A 13,909-nucleotide genomic window follows, 5' to 3' on the forward strand; every position below is an offset into this window, starting at 1 on the left:
GAAAGAATCAATGCTGCACAAGAGAACGGTTAAAGTAGATTCAGGTTAATGTTTTAATACGACTATTTTCAAAGGTTGCTTCTCCTGTACCGTATGAAGGATTTTGCTGTCATTTTCTTGTTCTAAGTTTTTAAAAGTATTGTATTTAAGGTGCACCAAAAGTCCAAAGCATGAGATCAGTGCACATTCTAGTGCAGCATTTTTCAAATGGTGGGTGGGCCAGAAAACACCTATGGATCTCAGTACACTTTCAGATGATTATTATTAGAAGAATTTATTACCCGCCCTTCACCCAGAGGTCCCAGGGCAGGTTACAACAATTTTAGAACACATAATTAAAACAGTTAAAATCAACCTAAACATCACAGAAAATAGGGTGGGTCCTAAAATAAGCATTGCAGGTGTCAAAGGCTAAGATAAAGAGGTACGTGTTCAGGTCCTGAGGACCACAGCCCACTTTGTGCCTTCTCACTTGCTTGCCTTGCCCCCCCCAATAGTCTTTTGGTTGGCCCGGTGCGAGGTATAGCTGCACGCACACACGCATGGGAGCAGGAGTTGGTTAGAGAAAGAAGGCTACAGCAACCAGGGAAAAAAGGACAGGGAACACATGATGGACGGACTGAGCAGCTAGCTGATCATGAGAAAAAGAACAGAAAGGGATGGCCTAAGGAAGAGGAAAAGGAGTAGCACCCAAGACTGCTTTTAAATCTTTTGCTTCACGTGGACAAGTGCCCAACTGTCACCCCCACTCCCCACTCCTCCTTGGTTCCCACCCAGTCTCCCATCAAGCCAGGAAGCCTCTGACCGATTCTGCAAAATGAAGGCCCCTGCTCTGCCTCAAAACAACCACCTGCCACTGGATACTAGGAACCAGAGAGCCAGTGTATATGTGTTTGCAGTGGGGGGGAAGAGGTGGAAGAGGGAAGAAAAGTCTCTCTCCACTGAGAGGAAAGAGCCAGTGGAGGCCTTAAAATTAAAAAAAATTAAAGTTAATTTTAAAAAAAAATGAACTAGACATGAGGAAGCGGAGAAGGATGGGATATTATTTAATGTTATTATAATGTTCAATTTTAATATCAATATGTTCCATCTAATGTTTTTGTTTAATTTGCTGTTGTTCATCACTGATTTTATTGTATATTGTATTTTAATCCTGTTTTGTTCACCGCCCAGAGAGCTACTCGCTATGGGCGGTTTAAAAATGAAACAAACAAACAAACAAACAAACAAATAAATAAATATGTTGTAAAGGAAACTGATGTAAAAGGAGAGAGTCTGTTTTAGGGAAAGACACTCACCTTCTCTTATCATTGAAAAAGTTTGGCTTGTCAGCCTGGACAATGACTGCATCAAAGAGATCCCTCCAGTCTTTCCCAACAATGAACTTCATGCCTCTGTCCCTGCAAAAAGCAGACAAACTTGTAGTGGCACAAATGTAGCTAGCCTGCATTTTTAAAGAAGCTACCACTGACACCCATCATTTAGATTTTTGGAATGTACAAAGAAAGCCACCTACACAAAACTGCTAGGACTGTTTGTGATGAGGAACATCTTCTTGCCGTGATCTGCCAGCTTAGCTAACACAGCTCGCGTCTGCTCAGCATAACAAACATATTTCTCTATATAGAAGGAAGAGAAGGGGGGGAATATACAAGTTACAAAACTTCTGATTGTATTATAGGAATATATAAAAGGAATGTCTTCTAGCTTATGGACATTCTAAGTCACAGCCCTGTCACCTCTGCTATAATATTTTTGCTACAGTTCAGGCAGTCTTGGCAACTCAGTGTATAACGATTCACAATGAGAAGAACAGGCACCCATCAGCTAGATCAGGAATAGGGGACCTTTGGCTCATTACACATACCCCAGCCATATGAACAAGGGCATGAGGGTAGAAGCCTTTTATGGAAGGTGCTCTCATTGCATGCAGAAAGCACCATGTTTTATGACCCTAATCCTCTCAACATTCAGTTCTGCTTAAAACAAAGGGAAAGGTTAAAATTCTTGAGAAGAGAATCTGAGCCTCGGGCTTATCATCTGGAAGCCATTCCCTACATTTGAAAGCACCATCCACAATCCCAAATGGGGTGGCAATAGTATATATGGTGTGGTTAATTGCTGCTGAAATGTGGTGTTCACATCAGAGTACTACTAGGGGTGCTCAGAAAGTTTGACCCAGCATAGAAAACTACTTCGAAGAAAAAAAATGGCTCAAAAAATTAAGCTGTGACCTAACAGCAAAAGTTTGTAAAGCATTTTAAGAGCTGTTGTCCCTGCCAGCCAAAGTGTCCAGCCCAGAGTCGAAAGAATGAGGCTGGAGCGTGTGTGCAAGTAAATCTCGTTTTATTAGAGTAATGGATACATCAAAAGCATTGTGCTTCATAGGAAATCCTAGGCTAACTCACTAAAGTCCCTAACTATACTCTAGACATGCTCTGCAGCGTGTGAAGGAAGTTGACTCAGCGACCCCCCCCCCCCGAGAGCAGCAGGCTTATATAGGAAATGTTTTTGAACATAATCTCTGACTCCTTCGTAACTCCTGTCTTTGCCATGTCTGTTTCTCGCGGCGGCGGGAACGGGGAGACAGGGGCGGCGCCTCCACTTGCTCATCCGAAGACACCTGCTCCCGAGCAACAGGCTCGAGGTCAAGAGGCGGTGCCTCATTGGAATCCTCCTGGGAACTGCTTGGGAAAGGAGGACTTGGCACTGTCTTTGAAACTTCCTCCCCCAAGATCTCTGCATCAACTGGGGGCGGTGCGCTCGGCTCCTCGGAAAGGACGTTACTCGTGGGAAATGGCTGAAGAGCAGGCTGCCCCCCTCCCGGACGCTCCTGTTCAGACATAACAATCCCCAACTCTCCTTCTTCTGACTGCGGAGGCGCCTGAAATTCATGCCTCCCCCCTTCCTGTCCCTTCTGAGTTGGCTGCAGCGTAACACAAAGGTTTATAGCTACACCAGACTGCAAATCTAAACTCCTGAATGATACCCTGCATTCCGAAGCCTTTAAAATGTACAGAGCATTTCTGAATTGTCTAAATATTTTAAAGAACATCCCATGTGCTAAGACATTAAAATTCAAAAGCATCTAAAATAATCTTCATCATTAAATAAAGCTAATGACTATGCAAGTCTGATGAATTGTCTTGGTCTGCCACATTTGCAGCTTGAGGGAGAGCAATTTGTTCCAGCTCCTGCCTACATGATGAGGGAAATACAGAGTCTTATAGAAATCAAGTGTGACTCATGACTCTGGGTGCAAGAAACCTCATAGCTTGCACACTCTGGAGAAACAGCAAGATCTAGGTTGCTAAAAACAGCAGTAGCTATGGAATTCATCACGTAATTAAAGGACTTCAGACAATCCAGTTCACTGAATCCCTGCTACTCTTCACAGATTTGGAGAGGGTAGGGGCAGAATGTTCTCTGAATCAATCCCAGGAAGCTTTTTCAAAGAACCCATTCCCATCCTAAAATGAATTACTGCAAGCTAGGAGTAAAAACCATTAGCTAATGCTAATTCCTATCTGCTAGTATGCACCATCACACCAAGGCATGCAAGGCAAAGAGTTCAATGTTGAAGCAGGACTAGGTAAGAAAATCATGGTAGTTTAAAGACCAACGTGGCTATAGGGCACCTATGATAGACAGGTGCAGAAAACAGACCCATTTGTGGCTGTTTAGCCAATATAAATTTAAGATATCCAACCACTAAGACAGACATACTTGCCGTAGCCATTACAAACAGCAATGCGCCAGCTGACAATGGCTTTCAAAAGTAGCAAATAAGTTGATGAAAGAGCAACTTGTGAAACCTTGTTCTATACTTTCAACGCAAAATCCCAATGCAATATCCAAAGTGATAACCTATATTGACTTACAGTATCAACAAAACATTAAAATATAGCCACCGAGACCACCTCCACCACATATTTAAACAGAGGATTAAAGGTTTTAAAGATCTTGGAAGCCTTGGGAAAATAAAAAGGTATTTGCCTGACACCCAAATTACTTCAAAGTAGGCACCAGGTGAGCCATTCAGGGAAGAGATTTCCACAGCCAGGGTGCTACCATTAGAAAAAACCATCTTCCTAGTAGCCACCTGCTGCACCTAACTTGCCGGGGGACAGGGGGAACCTCAGGAGAAAAAGGATGCAGGAGCTACATGTCTCTGTGGAACTTGATCTTTTCCTCATGAGGGAGATGTCCAAGTGACTTGCATATCCTCTGAGACTTTTTCGTGCATCCAAACAAGTCCTTAGGAGCCACACTCCTCAGTATATGCAACCATTTGCCTCACTGAAGTGACCATCCCGCAACACCTATTGCAATTCAGGTCCAGATAAAGGTATCCATAATTACCTCTGACTAATACAGGAATGAGCAAAATGTGTTTGGGGAGGACATTTCCCTATATCAGAGATGGGGAACCCATAGTCCTCTAGATGTTCTTAGACATCCCTGAACACGAGCCATGCTGGCTGGGGCTGATGAGAGTTGGAGTCCAACAACATCTGGAGGGCCACGGGTTAGCCATCCCAGCCCTGCACAGTTTCAACAAATCACACTGCAGCAGGTATTTGCAAAAGCACAAAATACACCACCTGTTAGAACTAAAAACTGTAAAACAGTAAAGAGGAGAGAAACACAAACTCTTCATTAAAGCTTGCTAATGCTTACCAATATCTGCTTCAATTGCACTGTACATTATTCCTTTGATGTGGACATCTCTGATTGAGTCCTGTCAGGGAAATTAATGGAAAGTTAACAGCAAGATCTTTCTCCCTATTGAAACTCATTCAGTGGAGAACAGAGTATTAGCAAGCAGGACACATTCCATCCCCAACGTAGGGGTATGTATTTTGGCTGGCTGCTAGGCTGCCTAGAGCAGGCAACAGAAAGCACTACAGTACAAGGTACTGGCGAGGAAGATACCCAGACACTGGGGAAAGGGGTAGCTGGAAGACAGAGGATCAAAAAAATAAGACTCCACTCAGTAACTTCCTCAAATAGTACAGCCACACACTTTGCTGCGGGATTTGTGTCAGAGAAAAGAGTTCCACATTCTTTACTAGGGTTGAATTACATTTCTATACACAAAGCAAGGGGACAGGCAATGAAAGTTAAGAACTTTACGTGAGAAAGCAAATTTGCGGTAACGCTGACTTCATTTGAGTGTGGACAACTACTAAATATTGCTGATGGGCCTGTCATGAAATTGCGAGTCATTAGCTGGGCTGTGCATGCTAAAAAAAATTTTAAATGCAGTTTTGTGCTAAGACAAGCCAAATTCTGGATAAAGTAGCTGAATTATGTAGTATAACATTTTGCAATCTGTGTAAATTTTGCAGTTTATTAATTCAATTCCATTTATGAATCATTTCCCATAGAATATCTAAAAGCAATTTATTGCTCTTTCTCCAGAATCACTCTGCTAATAACAGGGAGCAGTCAAAGAATTATGCAGGGCACTGGAACCCTGGCACTGATCATTAGATATCCTACTTGCTACCTTCCCACCACCCACCCCCAGTTTCTAAATTTGAGACGTTTTCCCCACACATATTCAAGCCCATCTTTGCTAGAAATTTGACCTGCTGAGAGGTGCCACATATTTTTAGTAACCCACATTTTTCTCAACATAAAAAATACAAGTTCCAGCTTGCATCTTAACCCAGGCTTTTTAAAAAAGGCATAGAACTGTCCATATATATGTGGCAATGTCCAAAAATAGTAGACGTGTCTAAGTCCAGTTATTTCAGTGCGTCTGCTCTATGATCAATGTTGGATATCACCCATTAAATCCAATCACCAGAACATCTACAGGAGAACTATCAATTGTTTTCAAGGCCATATATTTTAGCATAGTGTTTCAGGCCCAATGGCATATGGTAGTTAGCAGTGAAGGAAACCCAGCTTGTTGGAATACTCATTCAGTAGTGTAAGAAAATAGCTTCATATCCTACAACAGAAGTGCAAAAGTATTATGAATGGCTATTACATTTGGATAGCTCAATACCTTCACATCTTTGTAGAGATGAACTGGCTCATAGTCTATGTTGTTTTTCAGAAAATACTCATTCACACAAGACAGGAGCGTCATCTCAGGCAAGGAGAAGATATCCATGAACTGCTTCATGGTGTTACCTTGTGAACTCTGCAAACAAGCATAGGTTCCATAAAAGAATTTTGTAAAGCTTTAGTTTTTTCTACTTGCATTAAGTTTACAGGAAATAGAAAACATGAAACATTGCCTCTTAATTTGGAATGAGCCACTTGAGAAAATATTTTACAACGTGCAAAAAGTGTGCATTTGTCTCTCTTCAGCACTTCTGTGCTAAAAATACAATCAGCAAATCAATTAAAGGAGAGTAACCTTTTTACAAGGATGTTGTTTCTTAAACAATTTCAGCTTGGTGACAACATACCGAGAAGGATACAATCCAAGGCCCTTTTCACATCAGCCCATAGATAACACACACTAAGGCTGCAATTCAATTTATGTCTACTCAGAAATAAGCTCTATTGGGTTCAATGGGACTTACTCCTAGGTAAGTGTGCATTGGATCACAGCCTAACTTCTTCAGCATCTGGCATTGGGGAATTTGTAGACATAAACCTTATACGTACATAGAGTCTAGATAATATAAAAGCATGGAAGTTCAGTACAAAAAGAACTTGAGGTCCTGAAACACATGGCAATTTTGGGGATTTGGGGGCAATTCAGAATATGCATCTCCATTACTATTAGGTTATTGCCTTGCCACTGAAAATACATTCTGGAGACACAGCTAAACAAGACTGGAGGGGAAAACGCTCTGCAGTGAGTGAGTGATGTATAATTATCACCATCTATCCTAAATCTGTTGTACTACAGTTAATCTTCTATTTTTCCATTTTCCACTGGCATTCACATCGACTGCCAATTGGTTTTAAAAGGGTATGGTTCACACGGTGCATCTGTAGATCATATCTGGAAAGCAGAATCCAGCTTGATAAGATACACATTTCAGAATGAATATTCATTTCCATACATTGCGATCTGATGAGTTTTTTAAAAGGTTATTTCTGTACTCAATTTTTGTACAAAACAACAAACAAAAGCAGCAGCAGCAACCTCCACAGAGGTCACCAGTGCCTTTCAAGGAGGTAACCATCCTTTCCAAAGTCTTTTGTTTCTCCATGATCTATCCCTGTGTGAACTAAATTATAAAACCTTAGCCAATAAGAAGTCAGTATAATAACGCTACTTGGACTAGGTAGCCATAAATTTATTTTTATATGTATGACATGGAGATAAGAATGCAAATTCAATTATGTCATCATGTGGAATTTTTAGGTATGACATACGGTATAGTGGCTTGTACTTTTACCTTTCCATAGAAGTCGCTCATTTGTTCCAAGGGGACATGGGACCCATCATACATGGCAATGACTTCTTCATCCGGGACGACACTCAGTCCTCTGGCAATAGCAATAACAGCTTCAGTGCCAAAGCCAACCATTGTTCACATGGCAATATGGAAAAAACCGGCAGGTTCTCTAGTCTTACATAAGCAATGGAACTACCTTAACTATATAGAACTATTCTGCCATTATTTGACATCACAAATTCTGCAAGGAACACCATGCACTGCCAATTGAGATAGACCAAAAGTCATATTAAGTCAACAAAGCATGCCAAGTTTTACCATACTGACAGACAAGGAACATATTGTAGTTCGTAAGTACTAACTCCTTTCCTAAAAGTTAATTAGGCAGGGCTCTATTATTACAAGCCCTAGAGGAAGAGTTAAGAGTGTCAAGCTTCTCAACAGAAGGCAGTTCCCTCACCCATTTAAACATTATTTCATGAAACACAGATGAGGCATTTAAAAAGTTACAGCCAATTAGTTTTAAATTTTAATGTAGTTTGGCCTCAATGACTTTCAAATATAGTAGAGATTTTTTAAAACAATGCATATTATGATTAAAGGCTGCCATGTCTGAAGAAAGCAAAAAAAGCAAGGAGGGAAGCACCCAAGAATGCTCCAGCCAAAGAGAGGGAGAGCTTCAGGGTGCCAAACCACCAAACAGCAGACAGTAAAAAAATGTGAAATTTTTATTGCAGCCCAACTGTTTGCTGATTTGGCACCCTGAAGGTCTCCCTCTCTTTGGCTGGAGCATGTTTGCAGAAAAACAGCAAGCAGATGCTATCTGTGCAACTTCTTCCAGATGAGAAGCTGAGTTAGAAAGAATGAATTTCAATTATAATCATGATTCACAAAATGGACTTTCCCCAAGAACATTACAGCTTCCAAGGTGCAAAGTAGAAGATGGTAAACCTCCCACTGAGACATCTTAGGGGACTGTTTTAATGTTTCCCTCCAATGAAATCCTTCCCAGAGTGGATGAGTCATAGGCACAAGTCGACATACAGTGTAATCCTGCACATATCTACTCAGAAGTCAGTCCTACTGAGTTAAATGAGATTTGCTCACAGGGTACAAGATTGCAGCCTTAATGAGCAATTTCAATGCTACTAGGACAGAAATAACACTACATTTACTGCTATATTTAATATAGCGTGAATTTGATGGGACTGTTACAGTGGCAAGTACCATTTTCAGATACATGTAAAAGCTGCTGCCTGTGCAGCTTGTTATCAAAATTAATTGCTAACAGTGAAGTATTTTTAGCAGACTCCAGTGAAGTTTAGTGGCTGAAAGCAAGGGCATTATTCAGTACCAACCAACCCTCCCCTGACCACACACACTAAAGAACAGATTTTATCAGGCAATAAAAGCACTATTATTTCACTCATTCCTTCCAGCAGACAATACAACAGAGGCTCATTTCACACACACACCCCACACACACACAATGAGTGTATATATATACTATGAGTGAACTCATTCTCCATGTAGCAAACCTCATTTAACTAAAACAGTTCTGTTGATGCACAAGAAGGAAGTCTCAAGTCAGTTTGTGGGAACCCCAAAAGTTTGCAAAATACAAAAATAAAAGAGAAAAAACCATAAATTTATTTATTTAAAAATATATTAAAGGGGTTTGGACCACAAAGCAACCCAATGAGGATGGAGTATAACCTGTGGCTATGAAATTCTGAGTGGCTATGGGGAAAATGAAATTAATTATCCTGGCTTTAAAGGGGAATATTATGCATATTCATGGACGACAAGACTATCAGTGGCTACTAGCCATGATGGTTATGCTCTCCCTCCACAATCTCAGGTCCTGCTTGCAGGCTTCCCATAGACATCTGGTTAGCCACTGTGGGAACCTGATGCTGGACTAGATGCACCATTATGTTATTACGAAGTCATGACTGGCTGCTTGCCTAAATAGGAGCACTACACCCTGCAATATATTATTGAACATCCCACTTGTATTGTATTGTTGCTGCTGTACCTTTTGAATGTTTACAGTCCCCTGAAAAAGCCTCACAACAGCATTTTGGTATGTTTTGAGCAAGTTAAGACTCACCTGTACACTGTTCCCAACTGAATATAATGAAAAGCATCAATCTTCATCAATAATGCCTTAAAAACAAGGAAAGCTGCAAGTGAAACGTAAGTCCTCACAGTACAGTTTTGATGAAATTTCAGGCAACTATGGTGCCTATTATTACTGCACAATTTAGAGTTCTAACTGAACCAGGATCTCAAGTTAAAGATTCTAAACAACGGTTTGTTAGAAGAGCAGCACAACACGGATCCCTATACCATGGATGGGCAAGATACAGCAACCCTGGGTAAAACTATAACCCTGAAAGTTTCTGATTACTTTCAGTTGAATCCAGAAGTTGTCTTGCACACGTGGAACAATACTTCTGCTTGTGCAACATGGCCTTCCGAATTCCATCAATTTCCCTTCCACTGTAGTCCACTGCATCCCATCCAATCCCATTCTGAACAGGTGACATATAATGCACCTTTTTACAATAGTGTAGTTTGCCTCTTATTCCAGAAGAACAAGGCTGCTTATCAGCTGTTATTTGCCATCCAGCACAAGCAAAGCTTATCACATAAAACTTAATATGTACATTACCAACACCAGACATATGTTGTCTAACAAAACGCTTGCAAGTTTGCAAAGCAGTTATAAAGCATTTCTCTGATAAGCCATTAAATCAGAGGTGGGTAACCTGCAGTCCTCTAGATGCAGTTAGGCTGCAACTCTCATCAGCCCCAGCCAGCACAGCCAATGGCCAGGGATGATGGGAGTTGTAATTTATAATCATTTTGAGGACCACAGATTACCCACCCATACGCATTCTATTCCAAATAAGCAGCCACTTTAAACAGGTATCCTGCAACTATTTCAAACTATTCACAACTAATGGACAGAGACACTGAATTTAAGTTTCCCCAACAATACAAGTTCTGACAACATTCAATCAAGCATTAGGGAAGATGTGCACACAATGATGATATAACTGATGGGCTCTAAGAGGAAGGGTAGGATATAAATTAAATAAATATAATGAAATAATGTATACCTACCCGATGTACATCATAATGAAGCCCTCTTATTGCAAAATTTGGATCATAGTCATACTTCCGGATTTCTGCAGGATACTAGCAAGGTAAGAAAAAAATATTTTAACACACAACACATTTAAACCACATGATATTTCCTTTATCCACACAAAGGAACCAGCTATCTTCTCTTTCCTAGCTGATATCAGTTTGCTCACTATGGCTACGCAAATGGGGAAATTCCTCTTAAGGTCCTATGAAAAACTCCCTTTCCAATCAAACCTCTCAGGGCCTATTTAGCATTGTCTGTAATCCCTCAAAAATGGAAATGGACTCCCTTCAAGTCGATCCCAACTTATGGCGACCCTATGAAAAGGGATTTCATGCTAAGCGGTATTCAGAGGGGATTCACCATTGCCTCCCTCTGAGGCTAGTCCTCCCCAGCTGGATAGGGCCTGCTCAGCTTGCCACAGCTGCACAAACCCAATCCCTCAGAGAGGGCCATTATCTCCCAGCCTCTACGTTGACTTAGGAAGGGCGGAGTATCACAAAGTTTTCATTATGCCCACTGTCCTGCTCTATTAAGTCTGCCTTCTAACTCTGTATTTCCCACTCCTTGGGAAATAAACTTATTATTTGTAACTCCATGCAACACAAACTCCAACTCTCTCCTTGATTCCCACATTGTTTATCAAGCACTGGCTGTGGCTTAGGCAAACTTCTCATCTTGCCAACACCCGTTTCCAGAATGTAGAGATTATGTTGCAGTGAAACATCAGGACCAAGACCTCTCGAGACTCTAGCCTTGCACGATCCCTTACAAGTCCAAATTAATGCCAGTTGTGGTAAGCATCTAGCTAAGAATCCATGCTTCCACTCACCAGTGCAGCAGGATATTCCCAAGAACAGCAACAAACTCCTCACTTGTTCACTATTTTATGTCAAAAGGCAAATCAAAATAACTAGGCGTATTATTGTGTGATCCCAGGAAGTGGAACACAACAAGGAGGTAAAGAGTTGAATCCACGACTTCTGCAATGGAACTTGACCTCCTTCTCCTGTGTATCCCCCAGCATCAACCCCAAATCTGTTCTGGAGGACTAGGGAAAGCCCCAGTGATTTGGGAGTGCACAGGGAGAGGGGAAGTTCCATTGCTCAAGGAAGTTGTTCTGCTCATACAATAATTTAGTTGGATTCAACTCAATAGTTCTTTAGTGATCTGGTGATTTTGCATGACATAGTATCCAAAACAAAATCTTGAGACTTCCTTCCACCACCACCCCAAAGATTAGCAACTCTTATTGTAGGAAGATGTGAGGACAGAGTCCCCAGACCTGTAGTTCTGGGCTTCTCCTTTTCATTTTAAGGTAAAGAGAAGTGGGCATCAAGATGACCCCTCTGCTGAAATCACCGATGTAGTCCTTGTATGAATACTTGTATACTCACACAAATCGCATCCAACAGTAAGTTAAACACTGATCAAGGCAAACATTGTGAAAATGTGATCAGAAGGTAGTACTTCTGTCCTCAGCCTGGGCTACCTCTTCTGTTTCTAGCTTTGTTTCCCTATTAAAGCACCAACACTACCAAGCTGTACAAAATAAAATCAAGGCAAGTGGAAGACTGCAGATTGTGCATATTTAATTTTATTCTTTTAAAGAGTCACAACACATAAACACACACTTCCTATGCTTTGTATAATTTGTTATGAATGTAAAATCTGTTCTCTTTGACCACAAGAGGAGCCAATAATATTGCCCTGGCTATACCCCTTTAACACTTCTTTCAGGACACTACACCCATGCCAGAAGTCACAGTTAAATGGGCCTGGTGCTTTTTGCTAGGGAAGTTTCTTTTAAGGTGCTTAACCTTTCCTATTCTAGAGATGCAAAGGCCCAGAACAAACTGGAAGAAAGAGCTTTCCCCAGAAAAAAATGGGGTAGGCAGTTTCCCCCCAGTTTTTTCCATTCCCCCAGACCTTTATGCCTCTATCCCACTCTCATAAACATCTCATCTGTTGGGAGGGTCTCATTTTACCTGAACATTCTTCTTACAGCCTCCAATTGAAAGTATCAATATAATGGTATTTCCTACACAGAACCATGATGTAAACTAACACATACCTGTAATAGAAGCCTATAATATATTGCCCTTAGAGTCTTGCAAGAAAGAGAAAGAGGCAGGAAACAGAACCTCTAGCACAGCTTCACTGTGATATTGTAAAACATCCTTCACTGGAAGAGTGGAAGCTCAGGAAAGTTCATAGGAAGGTTAGTTACGAATTCAGACTCACTTTTGTCACCCCTTTCCATCCAGATCCACAATCACACATGCTGAGATAGTCTACTAACTGTGTCCAATTTTTCTCTAATCATTAGATTGTGATGCCAGCACCCCTGCAGTAGCAGAGGGTGCATAAGAAATTATCTACACTTGTTTCCTCCTGTAGTACACAACCCTTTTGCTCAGAGATCACTCTCCAGATTTTGCAAACTTCCTATTACACCTTTTCTTTTTTTCTCCTTCTGTTCCCCCTCAAAGTGTCTCAATTCAATAAAACATGAAGACAGACCCTGCCCTTGGGTTTATGACCCAAAGGACACAACACAACAGGAAGAAGGGATGGGGAGTGAAGAGAAGGAAATCTAACTCAGGCAGCAGTTCCTAAAGTTACAGCTTGGATGGAAACAGTCCAGAGAGAAGAACAACCCAAAGGCAGGTGGTCTCAAGCAGAGCACAAGGGAAGTCCCTGCTTCACTTCTCTCCCTCTGCCTGTAATCTGATGGAATAAGGGAAGCCCTTTATTTTGTGGGAAGGGATAAAACCATAGGTCCTTTGGAGGATTTCTGGGTTCTGTGTCCTAAAATGAAATGTGCACAGAAACTCCATGTTTGAAAACAGGATACAGAAACAGGGCTACACCTGCACTAAACATTACCACCAATATTCTGGAGAACTGCAATAGGCCCAATTATATACAAAGATCCAATTTCCTATTTACTTCTGCAGGGATATTTATAAATGTGTATATTTAGCCACTGACCTTTGGACTGAAATGCAGAATTGGAAGTGCCTAATGCCCTACATTTGGGAACTCAATTCAGACAGTGGACAGAAATATCCTAGATGAAACAGTACAGAGAGGGTTAAGTATCTGCATTTCTACCATCACAGTAAAGCAACTTTGACTCAAAGGGCATCAGAAATAGCAGAGCTCCTACTTTCAAAGAGAATGCCTGATTTTATATAGCAACAGTGTCAACTAGCTGCAATTTGTGCTTTGCTGCAAGCAATGTGTTAGCTGAGATCTTGGATCTCTCTAGCCAGCAACTAGAGAAGCAGCATATAGATACTCTTTTAAAAATCAATTATAGTTTGTGTTTTACTCCAAGAATAATCTCATTTATTTATTTATTTATTACACTTGT

The 13,909-nt window shown here is 41.0% G+C and overlaps 1 protein-coding gene across 1 annotated transcript in view; it reads right to left on the minus strand.

The window, feature by feature from the left end:
- NT5DC3 (5'-nucleotidase domain containing 3) overlaps window positions 1-13,909 on the minus strand; it is a 44,733-nt gene that overhangs the window by 12,580 nt on the left and 18,244 nt on the right. Inside the window, exons 3-9 of the mRNA XM_061638877.1 lie at window positions 10,506-10,580; window positions 9,487-9,542; window positions 7,374-7,464; window positions 6,020-6,157; window positions 4,681-4,741; window positions 1,517-1,619; window positions 1,299-1,400 (exon numbers count right to left, since the gene is read on the minus strand). Coding sequence (XP_061494861.1) covers window positions 1,299-1,400; window positions 1,517-1,619; window positions 4,681-4,741; window positions 6,020-6,157; window positions 7,374-7,464; window positions 9,487-9,542; window positions 10,506-10,580 — 626 coding nt within the window. The remainder of the gene's footprint in view (window positions 1-1,298; window positions 1,401-1,516; window positions 1,620-4,680; window positions 4,742-6,019; window positions 6,158-7,373; window positions 7,465-9,486; window positions 9,543-10,505; window positions 10,581-13,909) is intronic.

Source organism: Rhineura floridana, chromosome 8, assembly GCF_030035675.1.
Source record: "Rhineura floridana isolate rRhiFlo1 chromosome 8, rRhiFlo1.hap2, whole genome shotgun sequence".
In the NCBI taxonomy this organism is placed as follows: Eukaryota; Metazoa; Chordata; class Lepidosauria; order Squamata; family Rhineuridae; genus Rhineura; species Rhineura floridana.